Raw genomic sequence first — 19,720 nt, 5'->3', positions numbered from 1 at the left:
TAAGGGGAGAATCCCCTCTTTGAATGGTGTGGTGTAGTGGCTAAAGTGTTGGACTGGCCATGGAAACCCACTGGGTGACTTTGGGCTAGTTGTAGACTCTCAGCCCAGCCTACCTCACAGGGTTGTGGTTGTGAGGATAAAATGGAGAGGACGAGGAGGATTATGTATGCCACCTTGGGTTCCTTGGAGGAAAAAAGGTGGGATATAAATGTAATAAATAAATAAATAAATGGCTGCCCTGTCTAAATCTGGCTTAAAGGCAAAGAACCGTAAGAAGAGAGCACAGGGGCCTTGGAGTTGCCCATCAACTTAGACTACAGACTGAGCATCTGGTCATGGTAAAGATATACTGTCTCTATTCTAACTCTAGAAATTGTTTATAAATGTGCACCTCTATGCATATAAATTAACATAGGAAGAGGCATGCTGGATCAGACAAAGGCTCCAGCACTCTGTTCACTCAGTGGCCAACCAGCTGTCAACCAGGGACCCACAAGGACGACACAGGTGCAACAGCATCCTTCCACCCATGTTCCCCAATGACTGCCTCTGATACTGGAGGTAGCACATAGCCTTCAGGACTCGTAGCTATTGACAGCCTTCTCCTCCAGGAGCTTATCCAACTCCCTTTAAGGCCATCCAAATTGGTGGCCATCACTCCATCTTGCGGTGGTGAATTCCATAGTTTGACTATGCACTGAGTGAAGAAGTTCTTCCTGTTATCTGTCCTGAATCTCCCACCAATCAGTTCCCCAGGTTCTAGAAAAATGCCTCCCTATCCACGTTCTCCACACCACACATAATTTTGTAGAACTCTACCCTATTGTTCCCCTTTACCCTTCTTTTTCCTAGCTAAACAATCCCAGCTGTTGTAACCTTCCCTCATAGGGTAGAGGGAACGTGTGCAAACGTCATGCAAATCTGTGTCCTTTTAGTTCTTTTTTAGGGTGATGCATTTCCTCTTTCGGATGATGCGTAAGTGGCTACCCTACTAAAACACTAGCCCACCCAAGTGTACCAGATCGGCGCCTCAGGCTGAATCACACGGCTGTTTGTTTTTCCACAGCCTCACAGTCGGTTGTTGCTCAGATTCTGAAACTTAAGGAAAGTGCTGACCTAAAAATGTAATCCTCTGTTTTCACAAGCTTGGGACGGACAGACCCTTACTTTACAGCAGATGATTTATAATGCATGTGATATGTTTTCAATAAGCATTGAGACGTATTTGTAGCTAATAAAGCTCCTCAGGAAATTTCTGCACGCAGCAACTTAAAACAGTACGGGGGAATGAAAGATTTTTTAATACCAATAAAACCAACACTATCTGAATTGGGTGGGTGAAACCATTATCCACTGGCTTGCTGAATAAGGAAATGGATAACCATTAACCTGTCTACAGGGGGACTCCCCCGTTGCTCCCATAATGCAATAAAAATGCAGGGATCGACAAAAATAATAAAGGGTAGTAAAAGGTGGCATGGGGTGGAGGGAGAGTTCAAGCAAAGTTCATTTTCTGTTTCCCCCAGAAATACTGACTACACTTTTATAGCCAAATATATGAAGATACGCAGATTTTTTCCCCCAATCAAGAATATTTTGACTGTAAATTTCTCCACCACACTGTTTTAGTGAGGCTGATATTGGATAATGTGAGGAATATATATTATTTTAGTAGGGCTGCCAGTATTTCCTTGCATAGATTCTTTGCTTTCAACAGTGAAATCCAACAGATGTACCTTTCACCGTTACTGTATCATGGGGAAAAGGTATCATCTCATTTGCTCTACATTTCACTTAGGGTAATAATTCTTATTTATATATACATATTTATTTCATGCTGTTCTTCCAAGGTGCTTAACCTGTTGGTGTTTTACTGTGGTTTTAATTTTTGTGAACCGCCCAGAGAGCTTCGGCTATTGGGCGGTATAAAAATGTAATAAATAAATAAATAAATAAATTAAAACCATGTGTGCATGGTTCTTCTCTCCCCCATCTTATCCTCACAACAACCCTGCGAGGTAGGTTAGTTTGAGAGATACTGACTAGCCTAGAGTTAACCAGTAAGCTTCATGGCTGAGTGGAGATTTGAATCTAGGTCTCTGCAATCTTAATTCAACAGTCTAGCGCACCTGTCCCAACCTGGTACCCTCCAGATGTAGGAGCATAATAACAGCTATGCTGGATCAGACTGATGATCCATCTAGGCCAGCATTCTGCTCACACAGTGGCCAACCAGCTGTCGACCAGCAATCCACAAGCAGGGCATGAGTGCAACAGCACCCTTCCACCTATGTCCCCCAGCAACTGGTGTACACAGGTTTACTGCCTCTGATACTGGAGGTAATATATAGCCATCGGGACTGGTAGCCCTTGATAGCCTTCCTCTCCAGCCCCCACTTTTGGTCCCCCAAAGTTCCCCAGATGGCCACCCCCATTCCCATTGGCCACCCCCTTTCCTTTGATCATCCATTATTCAGTGGTTTCCTGGGTTTTGTGCCATTCACCCTCCCAATTTTAAAAGGCTAAAATGCCTCTCCTAAGGCATTGTTACTGGCAACAACAGCTTTAAGCTGGTATTTTTGGCCCCACCTCTTTTGCTTTTGGTCCCACCATTTTGTCCTTGGCCCTGCCCACCACTGGAATCCAGCCCCCGAGAACTTCTCCAAAATGGGAGGTCCGCCATCAGGCTGAAAGAAGGCCGACATCCAGGGGACTGTCTGTACTTGGGGAAAGCCCCCGCGGAGGCTGTGGATCTGCTCCACTTTAGTTATGTGACACAGACCCATCTTCGCAGCCGCCACGCATCTTTCCCACAAAGCTGCTCATTGAAAAAGTCAGGAACTTACCCTGGCTTTTTCAATGGGAGCGAGGTCAGTACGGCTCTTCTACCGTCTGCTGTCACTCCGGGGCTGGTCGCTGGTGGAAGGCAACCAGTGACTGGTCACCTTTCACCAAGGTGGGGGAGCTCCAGTACACAGATGGCCACCAGAAACCCCACACTTCCTCCTTGGTGCAATCCCGGAGCCACATGGGAGCGTCACATTTGCCTTGGGAGCGTCAGGCTGAACTGGAGGCAGAACAAAGGAGCGGTCTCACTTTGCTGGGTCCGCCTCTTTGACCCCACCCCATCATTGCGCTGATTGGCTCAAGGGTCCTTTCCTGGGAAGGAGATGCTGCTGTTTTGGCTGTGCTGGTGCTGCTGTGCAGCTGCTCTTTACCAGCCTTTCTCCTTTCGCTGCCGGCCTGCTCTTCCCCACAATTCATCGCTCCCCATTCAGGGTGGGAACTTGGCTTGTGTGGGCAGTGCTTGATTGGGTGAAGGGACAAGAACAAATAGACACACAGAGGGAGAGGAAAACTGTGGGGTTTCTGAGGGAGGCGGCACCAACTCGGGGCCATGAAGACACCCCACAAGTCTAGAGTAATTTTTGTATTTCCTTCTCATTGAGGAAGAGTCAGTAGCATAGTCTGAATGCAAGCATTTCTTCACTTTATTCCCAAACTTCCTTTTTTAAAACCATGTTTCCCCTTAATTCACTTGTCTTCCTTTCCTCCCCCTCACTTCCTCACCACCGCCTTCCTTCTAGTGGGGCCCTCTAGGGACAAACTTTTCAGCAATCAAAACAAGGAAATGCCTATAACTATGAACAATGCTGCTTGGTGCCCATAGAAAATATGGCTGATGGTGGCTTTCCAAGTTCAGGGTTTTTCTTCCACAATGGTCAAATCAAGTCCTTTGAAGTTTTTTTTTTAGAAGGCTATTACAGGTGTTGTTGTTGTTTTAAGTCTACCAAATTTGGGGACTGATTTTATTTTCCTTTTGCAGCTTTATTTATATTTTACTTAAACTCTACTCTTCCTCCAAGGATCCCAGGTCAGCGTACATGTAGTTTGCAGTCAGTCAGCCGTCCAAGAAGTCTACAAGGTCAAACCTGCTTAGTTTCAGTAGCACAACCGCATCATATGCCTTACAATTGGTTAATGTATAATGTTCATTAACGTGATGTTAATGTTTGTCTGTTTTAACTTTTAATTCTTGTTTTCTTGTAAGCCATCCTAAGTGACCTTGATGCGTGGTGGGATAGAGTATAACTTTTAAAAAATAAATACATAAATAATCTGAGAGCAGCTGGGTTAATAAATAAAGTGGATTTTTGCGTCCAGGCTAGGTAATTTAAAAGCATAAGGAGAGCCATGCTGGATCAGACCAAGGGTCCATCTAGTCCAGTACTCTGTCACACAGTGGCCAACCAGGGACCCAATTTGACAATTTAGACTTTGGATTTAGTGATGTTAGGAGGGGGTCACTTTAGACAGCCATGTGAAGCACCCAATTAACGTTTGTCTCCCTCCCCAATGCTTTACTACTGCTTCTACATTCCTGATACATTGGAGCAAAATAACAATTGCAAAAAATTGTTTGCCAACCTTGATTTAAAAAAGAAGAAATACTTTTGAGCATGTGCAGTTTTGCTTTTTCAGCTAACTAAAACAGGCTCAACCTATTGCGTTTTTCTGCCTGAGGCAAAGTACAAAAGCAGACTGGGCTGGCAGTTAAATCTTTCTTCCACAGTGGCGATGGAATTGCATCCTCCACTCCACCTGAAGGCAGCAGGCTAGCTTAGGGTGTGCAAGGCAGGCTGTGTGGCACACATAGCTCTCTCCTCCAACACATCGCTGCCATCTTCTAGTATCTGATGCCTGAAGCAACTGCCATTGCTGGTCCTTCCCACACCACCCTGAGATGACAGCCTCACTCTGCCTAATGGTAGGAACGGCCCTGTGAAATGCAGTTTGTCAGTGTAGGTCTGACCTGTTTGCCAGTGCACCGTCACCTGCTGCTTTCTGGAGTGTGTGTGGGGGAATCATTTGGGACATCCTGGGCTCAAGCCCTAACTGCTCCACTGGCCCATGTCTTCTAGGCACAAATTCCACAAGGCCATATCTGGACCTCAAAATGCGGTGGGAGAATCCTGAGGTGGTGAAGCGGACTACTGTACCACTTGCAGGTGAGAAACTCTAGTTTTTGATGCTTTCTCATGTCAAAACAAAGTAAAACAAAACACCTGCCTGCGTATAAAATATATTATTATTATTATTATTATTTATTTATATAGCACCATCAATGTACATGGTGCTGTACAGATAACACAGTACATAGCAAGACCCTGCCGCATAGGCTTACAATCTAATAAGTTGTAGTTAACAATAAAGAGGGAAGGAGAATGCAAACAGGCACAGGGAAGTGTAAACAGGCACCGGGTAGGGTAAAGCTAATAGTATAGAGTCAGAACAAACTCAATATTTGAAGGCTATAGGGAAAAGAAAAGTTTTTAGCTGAGTTTTAAAAGCAGTGATTGAGTTTGTAGTTCTCAAGTGTTCTGGAAGAGCGTTCCAGGCGTAAGGGGCAGCAGAAGAAAAAGGACGAAGCCGAGTAAGGGAAGTGGAGGTCCTTGGGCAGGCGAGAAGCATCATAACATCAAAAAAATCTTATAAACATCTTAAAATACCCTTGGTATTGCTAAGAAATAGATGGATATACATATTTTTGAACCTAAAGAGGACTCTTCATGAAACATAACCCATCCCTCTCTCTCCCTCGCACACACCATTTTTGGCAGATGGATTCAGTGTACTGGTGAATGCACATAAACACAGTATTCTGTACATGTAGGAATCAAAGGGTTGAGTAAGGCTGCATCCCTTGTACCTGCACTCAGGTAACAGTCAATGGGAAACACCTTTTGAGAACCTGGAAAATGGTGGTACGGGTGTGAGATGCAAAAGACAGGCGCTCTTAAACCTTTAATCATAGGAACAGAAGAAGCTACCTTACACAAATCGGGCCCTCGGTCCATATAGCCCAGTATTGTCAACACTGATTGGCAGCAGCTCTCCAGGTTTTCAGGTAGGGTTTTTTCTAGCCCTACCAGGAGATGCCAGGGATTGAACATGGCACCTTCTGAACACAAAGTATGTGCTCTACCACTGAGCCATGGCCCCTCCCATGCACAGCTACGAGCATTGTGCAGAAGGGGACATTTCAGCAGGTGTACCTGGCACAACAAGCTACACCTGCTGAAATTCCCTCCTCTGCACAACAATTAAAGGTGCAGGAGCCCTGTACTTTTTTGCATCTGGCCACTCTACTGGAGAGCTTCTGCCACTCAGAAAAAAAAATATTGAGCTGGAAGGACCAATGGCCTACTATGGCACAAGGCATCTCTCCATGTTCCTTCCTATTAGCTCTCCTGGACCTTTTGGGACCAATCTACACCATCACCAAGGAGACTTGTTCCTAGGCCATGAAACTGCTGGAGTCCATATACACTGGGATGAATGTTAACTGACCCCTTTGAGCATTAGAAAATGGCCACAGTAGCATCAAGGTGAGCATGTGCATCTGGTATGTGCGGGATTTACCTTTCTTGCATATTGGCACTGACCAACACTTATAGTGTAATCTTTTGCACCATAACTTGAAAGAAATTCACATTGAATTCAATGGAGGTAATTGATTATAGTACTGCAGTTTTTTATGGTGACCATATGAAAAGGAGGACAGGGCTCCTGTATCTTTAACAGTTGCATAGAAAAGGGAATTTCAGCAGGTGTAATTTGTATATATGGAGAACCTGGTGAAATTTCCTCTTCATCACCACAGTTAAAGCTGCAGGTGCCCTGCCCTCTTTTAAATCTGGTCACTCTAGTATAGCCCCTACACTTTAACTATTTTGATGAAGAGGGAATTTCAACAGGTTCTCCAAATATACAAATTACACCTGCTGAAATTCCCTTTTTTATGCAACTGTTAAAGTTACAGGAGCCCTGTCCTCCTTTTCATATGGTCACCCTTTTTAGCTGAAATCTTAAGCACCAGTAAACAAAAAGAAAATACTGGCCCACCACAGTGCTGCTTGAGCAAACACCTCCTGACCCTGCATGGTCTATTTCTGAACATGGTGTTTTATTTAATTAAAGCATTTTATGCTGTTCTTCAGCCAAAACAACTCCCAGAGTACAATCAAATGACACAGCTCCAGGCTTGCAATCTAAAAGTCATGTTGCAAAAGGAAAAAGGGATGAAGAGGAAGGGGGGAAAGGAAGAGGAATAAAAGGAGGAAAGTCAGGCACCAATTCTCCAAGCTGATGGTAATTCTTATCATGACCACCTGGAATGGAAACTGTTCAGGGAGAGGAGGGGCCCAATGAAGCTGGTTTTTCAACAGAGCTGATAAAACGGCCCTGTTTCCAATCTCATCTTCCTCTATTCAACCCTACTGGGATTTAGTTCTGTGAATCCGTTCAGGTGGGATGAACTAGACAGGCCTCTTGTGCCTTTAACAACTTCAAGACAAGCAGAACTTCAAATAAAACTTTCCAGCCACCACTGCATTCCCAAGGTGCAGAAAAAAAGCTCTCCCTCCTGGCCTGCACAGGGGTTACCACCAAAAGCTAGGAGCCAGCCGTCCCTCATCCAAACCTCCCTCCGACCATAAACTACGATTTCTCCGCTTGTTGTGTCGGGATTACTTGGACCATCCATTTGCTGCACTTCCAACGCTTTAGGAGTATAAGTTAAAATAACATTTCAAAGAAGTTACCGCGTGTAGGAAGCTCAAGCCATTTCTCTCTCAACAACATGCCTAGGCTTAAAAAAGGCCCAATGTTTGGAAATCACCATTTTATCCTCATAATCGAATGTATGACCTTTGGGTTTTTGTTGTTGTTTTAAATGCATGCCTTTTGCGCTCATAGCCCACGAGCCTCCGAAGAAATCCGAAACAAAACATGAATTGGGGAGGGTGGACTCTAATTTTGGGTGGGTGGGTGGTCCTTTTTGAGCCGGGAGGAGGGGGAAGGGGGCGTGGCACAGTGAAAAAGTGGGGTGGATGCAGGCGGGTGGGGGAGGCCTGGGAAGAAGCGAAGGGCACTGATTGGGCCGGAGCAGAAGAATCAGAACCGCCTTTCTCCCTACCCCACTCTCTTTCTCCCTACCCCCCTCCTCCAGCGTGTCTGCCTGTTGACCTGGGCTGGGAGGAGAGTTTTTTTGGCCGGGCTGGGAGAGGCTCAAAGCGAGCGCGGAGCTGGCGGGAGGAGGAAAGACACGAAGCAAGCCCAGGCTGCCGGAAGAAGAAGACGGCGGTGACGATCCGGATCCAGCGATGCCCTGCTGGCTCGACCATGTAAACAGCTGACAGCAACATTCGGAAGCGCCTCTTTGCAGAGAGAGAGAGAGAGACTTCGGATCGGGCGGGAGATCCATTACCGCGGCTCGCTTTCTCGCTCTCCGCCCCACTTTTGTTCCTCCCCCACCCTCCACCCCAGGCTGGCAGTGGGGGCTGGCGCTCCGGCTGCTATGGGGCTGCCTACGTTGGAGTTCAGCGATTCCTATTTGGATAGTCCGGATTTCAGGGAGAGACTGAAATGTCACGAGGTGGAGTTGGAAAGGACCAACAAGTTCATTAAGGAGCTCATTAAGGACGGCAGCTCTCTCATTGGGGCGCTCAGGAGTGAGTAAGGGGGTGGGGAGCGGACGCTCCGGAGGAGGGGGGCGGTGTGTGGGGCGGCCGAAGGGGGTGCGGGGAGGGGGGGGCGAGGAAGGCTGTTCTTTTGTTTGAATGGATCCAGCGGAAGGGCTCCCCTGCTGGTGGCACGGAAAGTTTTCTCGGCGTCCGCTCGCCTTGCCCCGGGACAGAAAGCCACGCACATGTTTGGGCGAGAGGCAATCGACCCTAACAATAATAATTTCCAGAGCGGGGCGGGGGACGGGCGGCCGTGTCAGGTCTCTTGCAAACCCAAACGACAAGGGGTCCTGGTGCACCTTTGAAGGACACGCACGTTTAATGCTGGCATAAGTTTCAGTGGACTGTAACCCACTTCATCAGATACAGAGAGGGTTATGGAGAGTTTCAGGTTTCTGTCCAGTACATAGTGTGATTATTGGGGGTGGGAATTGTAACCGTGAGGTCAGAAGGACGTTTTAATTGCTGAAAGCGACAATCACATTATTAACAGTGTCGTTGTTGTTAATGCAAACGTCTTAGGTAAGCCAATTAATACATGTACTGGTGTCATAAAAAATCCTTTATCCCGATTCAAGATTTTGGCGGAGGGTACGGGAGAGAAATATTCAGTGTTGGTGATATTTCATTAAACTCGATTCTTCTGCTCTGTGCTTCAGCCTGAGTACTCCTCGCCTTCTAAGAGGTACAGAGTAACGAACAAAGACGGTCCCCTGCCCCCTAGGAGTTTACAATTTCAACTCGCTTAGAGCAGTGGTTCCCAATTAGCTAAGTACTACAGACCCCTTGTTTTTCAAATGCCAAGCCATGGACCCCCTACTTTTGAAAAAAATGTTATCTCTATGGTAGTTACCTGTGCGGAGCAATTTTTTGGAGAAAATAAGGGGTAGTCCCTAATAAGCAAAGGATTTTAGGTATACTAAAAACAGACCATAAAATTTGTGATATTATCACGCAAAAATGACAATGATTTAGTTAGGAATATAAAGACGAATTTAATTTTACTAATGTCTAGTTTACAGTTGAACAAATTATGACATGTCTAGCAACTACTAAACCTAAATGTGATGTGAGAAATCATGCAAATTTTTGTCCTGAACAATCCCTTCCACAACTGGTTCAATATTTCCTACTTTTAATCTCAAATCTGGATCAACATTAAGCCGATTTCTATGCTTGTTCTTCATATAACAAAATGTCAAAAATGTTTGTTCACAAAGATATGTGGAACAAAAGGGAACTAGATGTTTCAAAGCTTTTACACCTAACTTATAATCAGGAAAAAACATCACCCAGAATTGGTCCAGTCTATATTCTTTGAAAAATGATTTAAATGAACCATCACAAGTCACGTCAACAAGTGCATCTTACTCTTCCACAGATAGAGTTGTTAGTTGTACATCACCACATTCAAAAGGATTCCTTATCCATGAGTTTTTAGGATTAGGTGCAGGGAAGTAATCTCTGAAGGTTGTCACAGGTGCTCTGTGATGTTATATTTTACTTCTGGTAGGAATTAATTGTCAGTGGACTCCAGAAATGAATGGTGAATATGTGAATGGTGCAATGGAACCCCCTGGGTGGGTTACGCGGACCACCAATTGGGAACCACTGGTTTAGAGTTTGGGCCTGCCCGTGCTTGCTCAAGAAGTAAGCCCTACTGTGGTCAATAGGGCTTACTCCCTAATAAGTGTATGTTAGGAATTGCAGATTTAGTTCCTACTCCTTAGTATGTTAGGAATTGCAGACTTAGTTCTTTTTCTATGAGCTCCGTCAGGCGAGCGTTTTATTGCATGCTCATTAATGGGCACTCATGGATTTTCGCATGTCCCCTCTCATGGCGGCATATGCTTCCTGCCCCTTCTAGCCTTCTTCACGTGACAAAAAAACACCCCAGTAAGTCCGACTTATTTTTAAAGATGGAAGTTGCCGCTATCTACTGCTGGGTGCAGGAGAAGCAGCGCAATCAAAATGGCCCACATGCACGTTGTTTACTTCCTCTTTCAAAAGAGGAAGTAATGAGGGACAAATGCGCGACAGAGAAGCAACAGTAAGCAAATGTGATTTCTCCCTGTGTGATGACGCTCTATGACAATATCTCAAAGCAACGTCATATCCTTCTGTTATGGTATAGGGCTAATAACATATGGGAAATAATTATGTCTGACTGATAAAGAAATAAAAGTAAATAAACGAGAGGAGGGGAAAGAAGAGATGAAAACTCAGCAGTCTGAAAGAATAGAGGGGGTACCCTCGAGTCAAAGGCTATAAAATGCTCTTGAGCATACTATAAAAGCAACAGCAGAGTGAAGACTATCCCAAGTGATGCCTTGGCTATGCATGTTTACTTGGAAGTGAGTTCTACCGAGTTCAGCTGGGCTTATTTCTAGGTAAAGAGTGCACAGGGTCTTATGTAACTGTCTGTAACGTATGTATGTAACAAATACCTCCTGTTTGGAAATGCTTAGGTCTACCAGAGAGTCAGAGCTCAATGTGGGTCCCCAGCACTTATATATGTGATGGGACACACCCATTTGATGCTATATGATGCTATAAAAGACAAACTTATTAAGTACTGCTATTGAATTGGGTGACATTATTCTTGGTAAACACATTAAGGACCACAGCACCAATATCCAAAGTAGGGATGAATGGATTTGTCAGTTTTGCTTTCTCTTGCATTCAAATTCTTTAAATTGTAAGTTCTTTCCATCTCAGAGGTGAACAAATGTGTGAATTTTGGTAATTTCTTATCAAAAAGAAACTGAAACAAAGTTTTCATTATTCATCTAAACTGGCCAAATTCAATAGGTACATGGAGAGGATGATGATATACCAGCCTGTCATATAGCAGTTAAAGATGAGGAACATGTCAGGAAAAAAAGGTGGCAATTCTAATTCAGTACCACAAACATGGTTGATACACAGGCAACTAAACCCAGACTTTTAAGAGCTAAAGCACTCAAAGACCTGGTCCTAATGGGATGAATCAGTCCTTTTCAGAGTGTCCAGCATTTGATTTTTTTTAAAAAAAAAAAAAACTCAAGTTCTTTTTGTCCTGCATATTGGGGACCTTTGCGTATTTCGGTAAATTCTTATCCGTACCAAAACTGAAATGATATTTCATTTCCTCCTATAACCTTAACCTGACAGACAATACTCATCTGGATGGTACCTGGAGTGTTTTGTTGAGTAATATTGTTTATTTTGTTGAGTAATATGGACTACATGAACAATTAGCCTGCCCTGGTACAAAGCTACTTTGTACCAGGGCAGGCTAATTGTTCATGTAGTCCAGTATTGTCTGTTCTGACTGGCAGCTGCAGCTGTCCATGGATCTAGGGCAGGGAGGGGTCTTAGAATCATAGAACTGTAGAGTAGGAAGGGCCCTATAAGGCCATCGAGTCCAACCCCCTGCTCAATGTAGGAATCCACCCTAAAGCATACCTGACAGATGGTTGTCCAGCTGCCTGTCTTTGCTATCACCTCCTTCCTGACCCATCACCTCTTAACTTTTAACTGGAGATTCCTTGCAAAGCACTGAGGTATTGTTCCTCCTGAAATGGTTGTTTGATTTAATTGATTGTATTTGCATTTTACCTTTCCTACAACAAGTACAGAGCAGCATGTATTATGCTATCTTGTCTTCACAACAATCCTGTGAGGTTAAGTTGAGTGAAGCTGAGCAGCCCGAGGCCCCATGGTGAGATGGTTGAGAGAAGATTTGGACTAGGAGACCAGTTTCAAGTCAAACACGCTGTTCCTCAAAGCACCAGTTTTTTTATATATAACTTATATAGCTTCACGTTAAAGCTTCTTAAAAACCATGTTTAGCAATGCAGCATGGGTGAATTCCTGATGTAAAGACCTTTCATGCATTGGAAGGATTAACAGTTAGCTAACATGCTGCTTGTATATGTGATCGCCTATACCTTCCTAGTGATTTCATTCATCCTTAAATAATGGGGTAGGTAGCTGAGGTTGTGAACCAAAACAGAAGTGAAGTTTTGGAAGGATTTCCCTTGTTTGTGTATTTCTTGAGTTTATATACAATTCTGGGTGGCTTGTCTTCTTCTCGTGTAATCTAACTCCCCACAACTCTTGACTTCAGCATAAATATATTTAGGAAGCTGGAAAAGAAGCAGGAAGCATAGTTAAACCTTGTGAAACTGGTGTTATTTAAAGGGGAGTGGGGAAGCCCTCCTCTGATACCAGGGGGGAATTTCTTCTCAATGCAAAAAGTACCTTCAGAGGAGAAATTTTCCACGGCAGGGAAAGAAAGGATTGAACTCCACCTCTGCCTGGAACACAGGAAGCTGCGCTATGCCAAGCCAGACAATTGGTCCATCTAGTCCAGTATTGTCGACACGGACTGGAAAGGCAGGAATTTTCCCAGTCCTAACTGGAGATAGAAAGGACTGAACCAGGGGAAATCTGCGTGCAAAGCATGTGTTCGCCTACTGAGTTATTGTCACAGAATAGAATCATAGAAGGGTAGAGTTGGAAGGGGCCTATAAGGCCATCGAGTCCAACCCCCTGCTCAATCCAGGAATCTACTGTAAATTTATTTTATTTATTACATTTTTATACCTCCCAATAGCTGAAGCTGTCTGGGCGGTTCACAAAAAGCACCTGCCACTTGAATGCCTCTAGTGTGGGAGAGCCCACAAGCTCCCTGGGTAACTGATTCCATTGTCGTACTGCTCTAACAGTCAGGAAGTTTTTCCTGATGTCCAGCCGGAATCTGGCCTCCTGTAACTTGAGCCCATTATTCCATGTCCTGTACTCTGGGATGATCGAGAAAAGATCCTGGCCCTCCTCTGTGTGACAACGTTTCAAGTATTTGAAGAGTGCTATCATGTCTCCCCTCAATCTTCTCTTCTCCAGGCTAAACATGCCCAGTTCTCTCAGTCTCTCCTTATGGGGCTTTGTTTCCAGACCCCTGGTCATCCTCATTGCCCTCTTCTGAACCCCCTCCAGCTTGTCTGCATCCTTGAAGTGTGGTGCCCAGAACTGACCCGCTGTGATTCCAATAATTATCAGCCTGCTCCCTTCTGATACTATTTGCACAGTTTTTCTTAAAATCCCTTCTGGATAAATGCAAAGATGTGTTTAATTTCACATTGTCTAGCTTCTCTCTAAGCTGACCAAAATATGTCGCCAGTTAGCCAAATAGACTTCTCAGACAGAGCGGCATCATTGCCACATGCCTTGGAATGTCATATACTTCTGAGAAAATTTTGAGAATTGATGCAGAATAGTCCAATTCTTCAATTGGATTTTTCTCTGGAAAAGGAAGTGAGTAATGCCAACAAAAGAGAGTCTGTATACCTATGATTGGATTCTATAGTCAGCTCCTCTGTGTTTTTGTCAGAAATAACGGAGTAAGCAGAAATCTCCCCAACTTTGCTACCCTATTTACAGGGTGTGAAGTGTGTGTCTATAATTTGGTATTTTGGGTTGGTGGTGATGGTGGCAACCAAGTGTTTGTCCTTCTTGTTACTGCCAGCATTCATGTCCAACCCAGAAACTGCCAGAGTGAGAGCTGGAAGCATTGCTCCCTTCTCCTGCCCTTATTCCGATTTGGCTTTATTGCATTACTATGCAGCATTACCATGAAGCCAAACTGGAGTGAGGGCAGGAGAAAGGAGCACTGCTCCCTGCCTTCACTTTGGCATTTTCTGAGTAATTTTTTTAAAAAAGAAAAATAGCTTTCAACAGCAGTGGGGGGAGTGTGTTTGTTGCTGCTTGGACCATACAGGCAGGCAGTGGTGAGTGGGTGCAAGGCAAATGTTCTCCAAAGAGCTTTCAGGTGTGGAAGTAACTCTCTTAACTCTCTTAATTGTATCTTCACAATCAAGACTGTGAATTATTAATAGAGTACCACCTATGTGTGTTTTACTTTACAAGTAACATAAGCAAAGAAAAAGAGATCGACATACTCCATTATTCTTGCACCCTAAGGGTTGGATCCAGTTGTCACATGAGTGGACTTCCCCATCTTCCCCTCTCCAGCCTCCAGAGTAGATTTAGGGTGGCAGCTGTGGGAGGAAGGGAAATTCATTCTGCTACCCACAAAGACACAGTTGCATCTGGATGTGGATAGGGAGACATTTTTCTCCCTCTCCCATAATACTAGAACCCAAGGTCATCACATGAAACTGATTGGTGGGAGATTCAGCACAGGGAAAAGGAAGAACTTCTTCACAGATCACATAGTTAGACTGTCAAATTCACTTCCACAAGATGTAGTGGTGGCCACCAATTTGGATGGCTTTAAAAGGGGGTTGGATAAATTCCTGGAGAAGAAGGCTATCAATGGCTATTAGCCCTGATGGTTATGTGCTGTCTCCAGTATATGAGGCGTAAGCCTGTGTGCACCAGTTGCTGGGGAATGTGGGTGGGAGGGTGCTGCTGCAACGTGTCCTGCTTTGATAGTCCCTGGACGACAGTTGGTTGGCCACTGTGTGAGCAGAGTGCTGGACTAGTTGGACCTTGGTCTGATCCAGCATGGCCCTTCTTATGTTCTTATGATCCAGCCTTAAGTTTTGATTGTGAGAGAAAACAATAATAGAAGGATGAATGGCAAAGTTAATAAGGGATTGATGTGCAAACATTCTTCCCGTTGGAGGGGCCAGTAGCGACATATATCACACTATTTGTACAAGGTGAGGATAACTTGCATTTTTGATACAAGGCTGCAAAATAAATTTGGATTGACTTTAAAAAAAGAAAGACAGAAACTCCAAAACAGAACAAAACAGTCACTGAAGAATCATTAAAACATGGCAATTGGTGGTGGTCATTGGAGATAAGCCCTTGCTCATCACTGGTCTAGAAGGAGTAGGGTGGCCAGATCACAGCTGTCCTCTCAATAGCCCTCAGTCATGATGGATGATGTGGCTTCTCCTGCCTCTCTCTTCCTGCAGGGGAGGGAAAGGACCAGGGGAGGAACTGCATTGATGGATGTGGGAATAATTAAAAAGGCAGGAAGTACCCTTTAGTTCTCCAGATCGCTTTAATTTGGCAGAGAGGTCATCAACTGGCTGACTTTGGGACAAATCCTGTCCCTTGAGTTGTGCTACATGGCCTTTCAGTTGCCAGACCTTGGAGGAAAAGAGGGTGAGTAGCGTCTGAGATGAATGGGCTTGGCAAGAGGCGACTTTGAGGGTGGAGTAAAATTATGCCCATGCTTCTTCCTCATAGGGGTGTGCAGCATGTTTCATTAGGGTGTGCACTCAGAGAACTTAAAAAAAAATTTAAGTTAATAAAGGGGCACATTTATTGAATACTCAATCATAAAGGACATTGTTTTTAATAAACACTATAAACACTGATGCCCTACTCTGCATTCAGCTTGCCAGATTGTGAGAGGGCCGTTGCGGGTGGTGGTGGGAATGAGGAGATACTCTTCAAGTCCCAGCGTTGGTAGGACCTTGTGATACTGGCCAGAAGAGGCACTTACGAGGTGCTATTAGCCTTTCGGGGCCCTCCTCCTGGCCTCTTTGAAGCGCGGCTCCCAGCAGAGTGATTCCTTTTTGCTCCTGCTGCCAGGAGCAACGGCGCACAGCTGGAGGGCCATTCCTGTCGTGTGGGTGACATTTTGGTGCGGCATGGACCAGTATCATTTATACGCGTCTCTGTTGACAAGAGGTTGGTTGGCACAGCCACTCCAGCAGAAGCCTAGGGCTCATCTACACCAAGCAGGATATTACAGTACGAAAGCGGTATATAAAAGGCAGGAGCCACACTACTGCTTTATAATGATATTGAAATACACTGAAGGATTTACACTACTGCTTTATAGTGGTACTGAAGTGCACTGACAACTGTTGGGGCCCATGACACCTCCACACCAAGTAGGATCTAACACTATGAAAGCAGTATATGGTTTGTGCCCATGGGTCCCAACAGTTGTCAGTGCACTTCAGTACTGCTATAAAGCAGTAGTGCGACTCCTGCCTTTTATATACCGCTTTCATAGTGGAATATCCTGCTTGGTGTAGATGAGCCCCTAGTGGCAGAGAGGCTCCCAGTAGAGTGATTCCTTTTTGCTCTTTCAGAGACAGTGGTTCTTTGGTGTGGCAGCGAAGCAGCCTGAGGACTGTTCGTGCTGTGTCTGGATCCCTACCCAATGGCTCTCTTAATTCAGTGCTTATTGCTTGAGGCATTAGGGTGTGCCTGGGCACACCCAGCACACCCCTTGTGCATGTCTGTGTTCTTCCTTCAGCCAAACTAGCTGCTTGCTGCATTTAGTGAGTACGTGCAGATAGTTCTTACTTACTGAGGGCTTTGCCATGAACAGTTTTAAAACTTGATGGTGGTTTTAGGAAAGGGCCATAGTGCAGCGGCAGAATGCATGGTTTTCATGCAGAAGGTCCTAGGTTAGATTCCCAGCATCTCCAGCTTGGGCAGGAAAAACACCTTCCTGAAACTCTGGAGAGACACTGCTAGTCAGTGTCCATAATACTTGTCTGACTCAACATATGGCTGCTTCCTGTGCACCTATCTTTAGGCAGCTGCATTAAAGAAATAATCATGAAATAATAAAGCACAAAAACACTCTGAAAGAAATGGCGTCTTCATATTTCTGTTGCATTACTGAGGTGTGCACTGTAATTTATTAATGACAGAAATTGATAGTCTACAGCGGCTAAATGTGTGGAAGGAATACTCCAGAAGAAGGATTTTTAGACATGTGTTTTTGTTATCTTTGCTTAGCCTGAATAATGCAGTGTCGAGCTGCATTCTGCAAAGCCAATTTTGTGTTTTCACAAAGGGCAAAACTAGTCAAATGGATAAGTTAATAGCGAATTCAGCAGCCTTTGCTTTGATTTCTTGAAGTCCCCTTACACAATCACAGATGCATGATTGGTGCCGTGATCCTAAAGATGCCTTAAAAAGCTTGAACTGTCTTTTCTACCACCTTGGCTGATGAAAAGTTTTAGAGAACTCAAAAGGTTGCACAATCTTTTGTGACATTTCGGTTAGTCCTAATAAAGGGATTGCCATAGCTGTGGATTTTGGATTCTGCCCCCCTCCGGATTTTTTATTCATCGGCCAGTGCAGCTACCTTTGCTTTTTATTCATCTACTTCCCTACCTTTTTAACAGTAACGAGCGCGTAATATTCATTGTGAACTAAAGTTTAAATACAGTGGAACCCTTCGCTGTATTTAGTGCTCAGGCAGGGTGCACCATGGTCATCACTGAAATGACATTGGGTGTGTGTGTGTGTGGAGATAACATGGAAAACGAAAGAGTGAGAAGTGCAGAAGCTCAGAGGACATTCTCAAATTCTTAAATGTATTTAAGAGATAGAAATATAGAAAGGGTCAAAGAAGACTCGGATTCAAATCCCTACTCTGCCTTGGATAAAGATTAAGTTGTAATAAATTGAGAGATCTTTTGTTTAACAGATTTGTCATTTACACTAACCTCTGGGTTAGCAAATTTAAAAATACCCTGAAATGTAAGCTCAAAAGAAGCACATATTTCTCACGGTTCTTCGGGGTTTGTTTACTTTGACAGCCCTTTGCATAAGGGAAGTTTCACAGAGGGTTTTTTTTTTTTTTTTTTTGCTTCTGATCCAGGGCCTGAGAAATTCCACTGAATTTAGCAGAAACCACCTTGTAGATGCAAGGAGCATCTCAGTCATGTTTTTGGAATCTGTGTTGTGGACAGAATCCTTTCAAGTGTGTTGAGGGGGTGGGGAGGGTTGCATGAGGGGGCATAAAATTTGTACGCTGTCCAACTGGACTTTAAAGCATCTTTTTGTTCTTCTGCCAAGCTCTGGTGCGAAAAGCAAGACTGAAATCTTGAAATTCCTTAAAGCCGATTTACAATCCAAGATCCAATTCAAGCAGTCGCTGATGAGAATCTTTGCATGCTTGGAGAACATGCATTCTCCCCTCCCCCTGAGATAATGTAGTGTCAGATGTGGCCTTCAGATTTGCACAATTCTCCTTCCAATTTTTTTAAAAAAACAAATTGTTTTTTAACAAATTATTTTATCAAAGGTGTTTTTTCAAGGCTATAGAGTGCTCATTTTAGTTAAGGTTCTTTTACATTAATCTGTGCAATGGGGTAAAACATCTAAATGGGTACCTCACCAATTTAGAATTCAGGGGATGGTGGGCCATATTTCTTTTGAAAAGATGGATCGTTGTATTTTTCCATACTTTAGTAACAAGCGTAAGGTAAAATGCAACGTCCAGAATTCAGCCATGGCACTGGTAAACAGTTTCCAGTAGCTCCCTTAGTAAATATTTAACCAAAGGCCTGATATATCTGTTCTGATATTGAGCATTTTAAGGCAACCTTTTATACTGGTGCTTGAAAAATATTTGTGTATTTGAGGTTCATGCACTTGACATTAAGATGAAAATAGTTGCAGTAAAAGGTTTGTTAAATCTGTTCATGAGACTGAAATGTGTGCATTGCTCTTCCATTCCCTGTGGTGCAGCCAGGAAAAAAACATACAGCAAAATGTTCATATGGTTGGAATCTGGAATCCTCAAATGCCCTGCAGTTATAAAATTATAGCATTTTTGGGCTGTAAAATGGTATCTTCAACCTTTATAGACCTATACCCCAAACACATTGGGAACTATTGTTGTCGTCATCATCATCCATGTATTTGTATGGTGGTAGCACTGCTGTTGTGGTCTGCCTAAGGTGAAGATTTGTGTTGTAAAGAAAGCAAATATGTGTAGCTCACTGCATTTAACATCCATCCTCTCCTTAAGGGGCTATTCACACAACACAATAAGCCACATTCAGTGGTTGAGTGTGGATTGTTTTGAACCGTGAGTTGTTTGTTGAACCGTGGGTAGGCGAGTTGTCTGAACACAGCCAAGGTGGCTTGTTAACCGTGCAGTGTGGTTTATTTTTCTCAACAAGCAATCTTGAGAACTCCTACTTTGTTGTTGGGTTGTTCAGGTTAGTTAAAAAGCCACACTGCATGGTTAACAAGCTACCCTGGCTGAGTTCAAACAACATGATAATCCATCCTATGGAAAATGTGCTGTGTTCAGACAACATGCTAACCCACAGTTCAACAAATAGCCCACAGTTCAAAACAACCACTGAGTGTTGATTAGGGTGTTTTGTGAACATACCCTAAATGTAAAGTAAGACAGCATGCCTGTGGCGGAAAACCCATGCCAGATCTTATTGGATCATACCATAGAGCCC

The 19,720-nt window shown here is 44.0% G+C and overlaps 1 protein-coding gene across 2 annotated transcripts in view; it reads left to right on the top strand.

Annotated features, from left to right (window-relative positions):
* The first annotated feature begins 8,027 nt into the window (after positions 1-8,027).
* Positions 8,028-19,720, top strand: part of ARHGAP42 (Rho GTPase activating protein 42) — a 188,251-nt gene continuing 176,558 nt past the window's right edge. For both annotated transcript variants that reach the window (XM_063127116.1, XM_063127115.1), the window contains exon 1: positions 8,028-8,513. In XM_063127116.1, the coding sequence (XP_062983186.1) occupies positions 8,360-8,513 (154 nt within the window). In that variant the 5' untranslated portion in view covers positions 8,028-8,359. The remainder of the gene's footprint in view (positions 8,514-19,720) is intronic.

This window comes from Elgaria multicarinata, chromosome 5 (assembly GCF_023053635.1).
Source record: "Elgaria multicarinata webbii isolate HBS135686 ecotype San Diego chromosome 5, rElgMul1.1.pri, whole genome shotgun sequence".
In the NCBI taxonomy this organism is placed as follows: domain Eukaryota; kingdom Metazoa; phylum Chordata; class Lepidosauria; order Squamata; family Anguidae; genus Elgaria; species Elgaria multicarinata.
The sequence above is the reverse complement of the archived record's forward strand: the minus strand, read 5'-3'. Positions and strand labels throughout refer to the sequence as shown.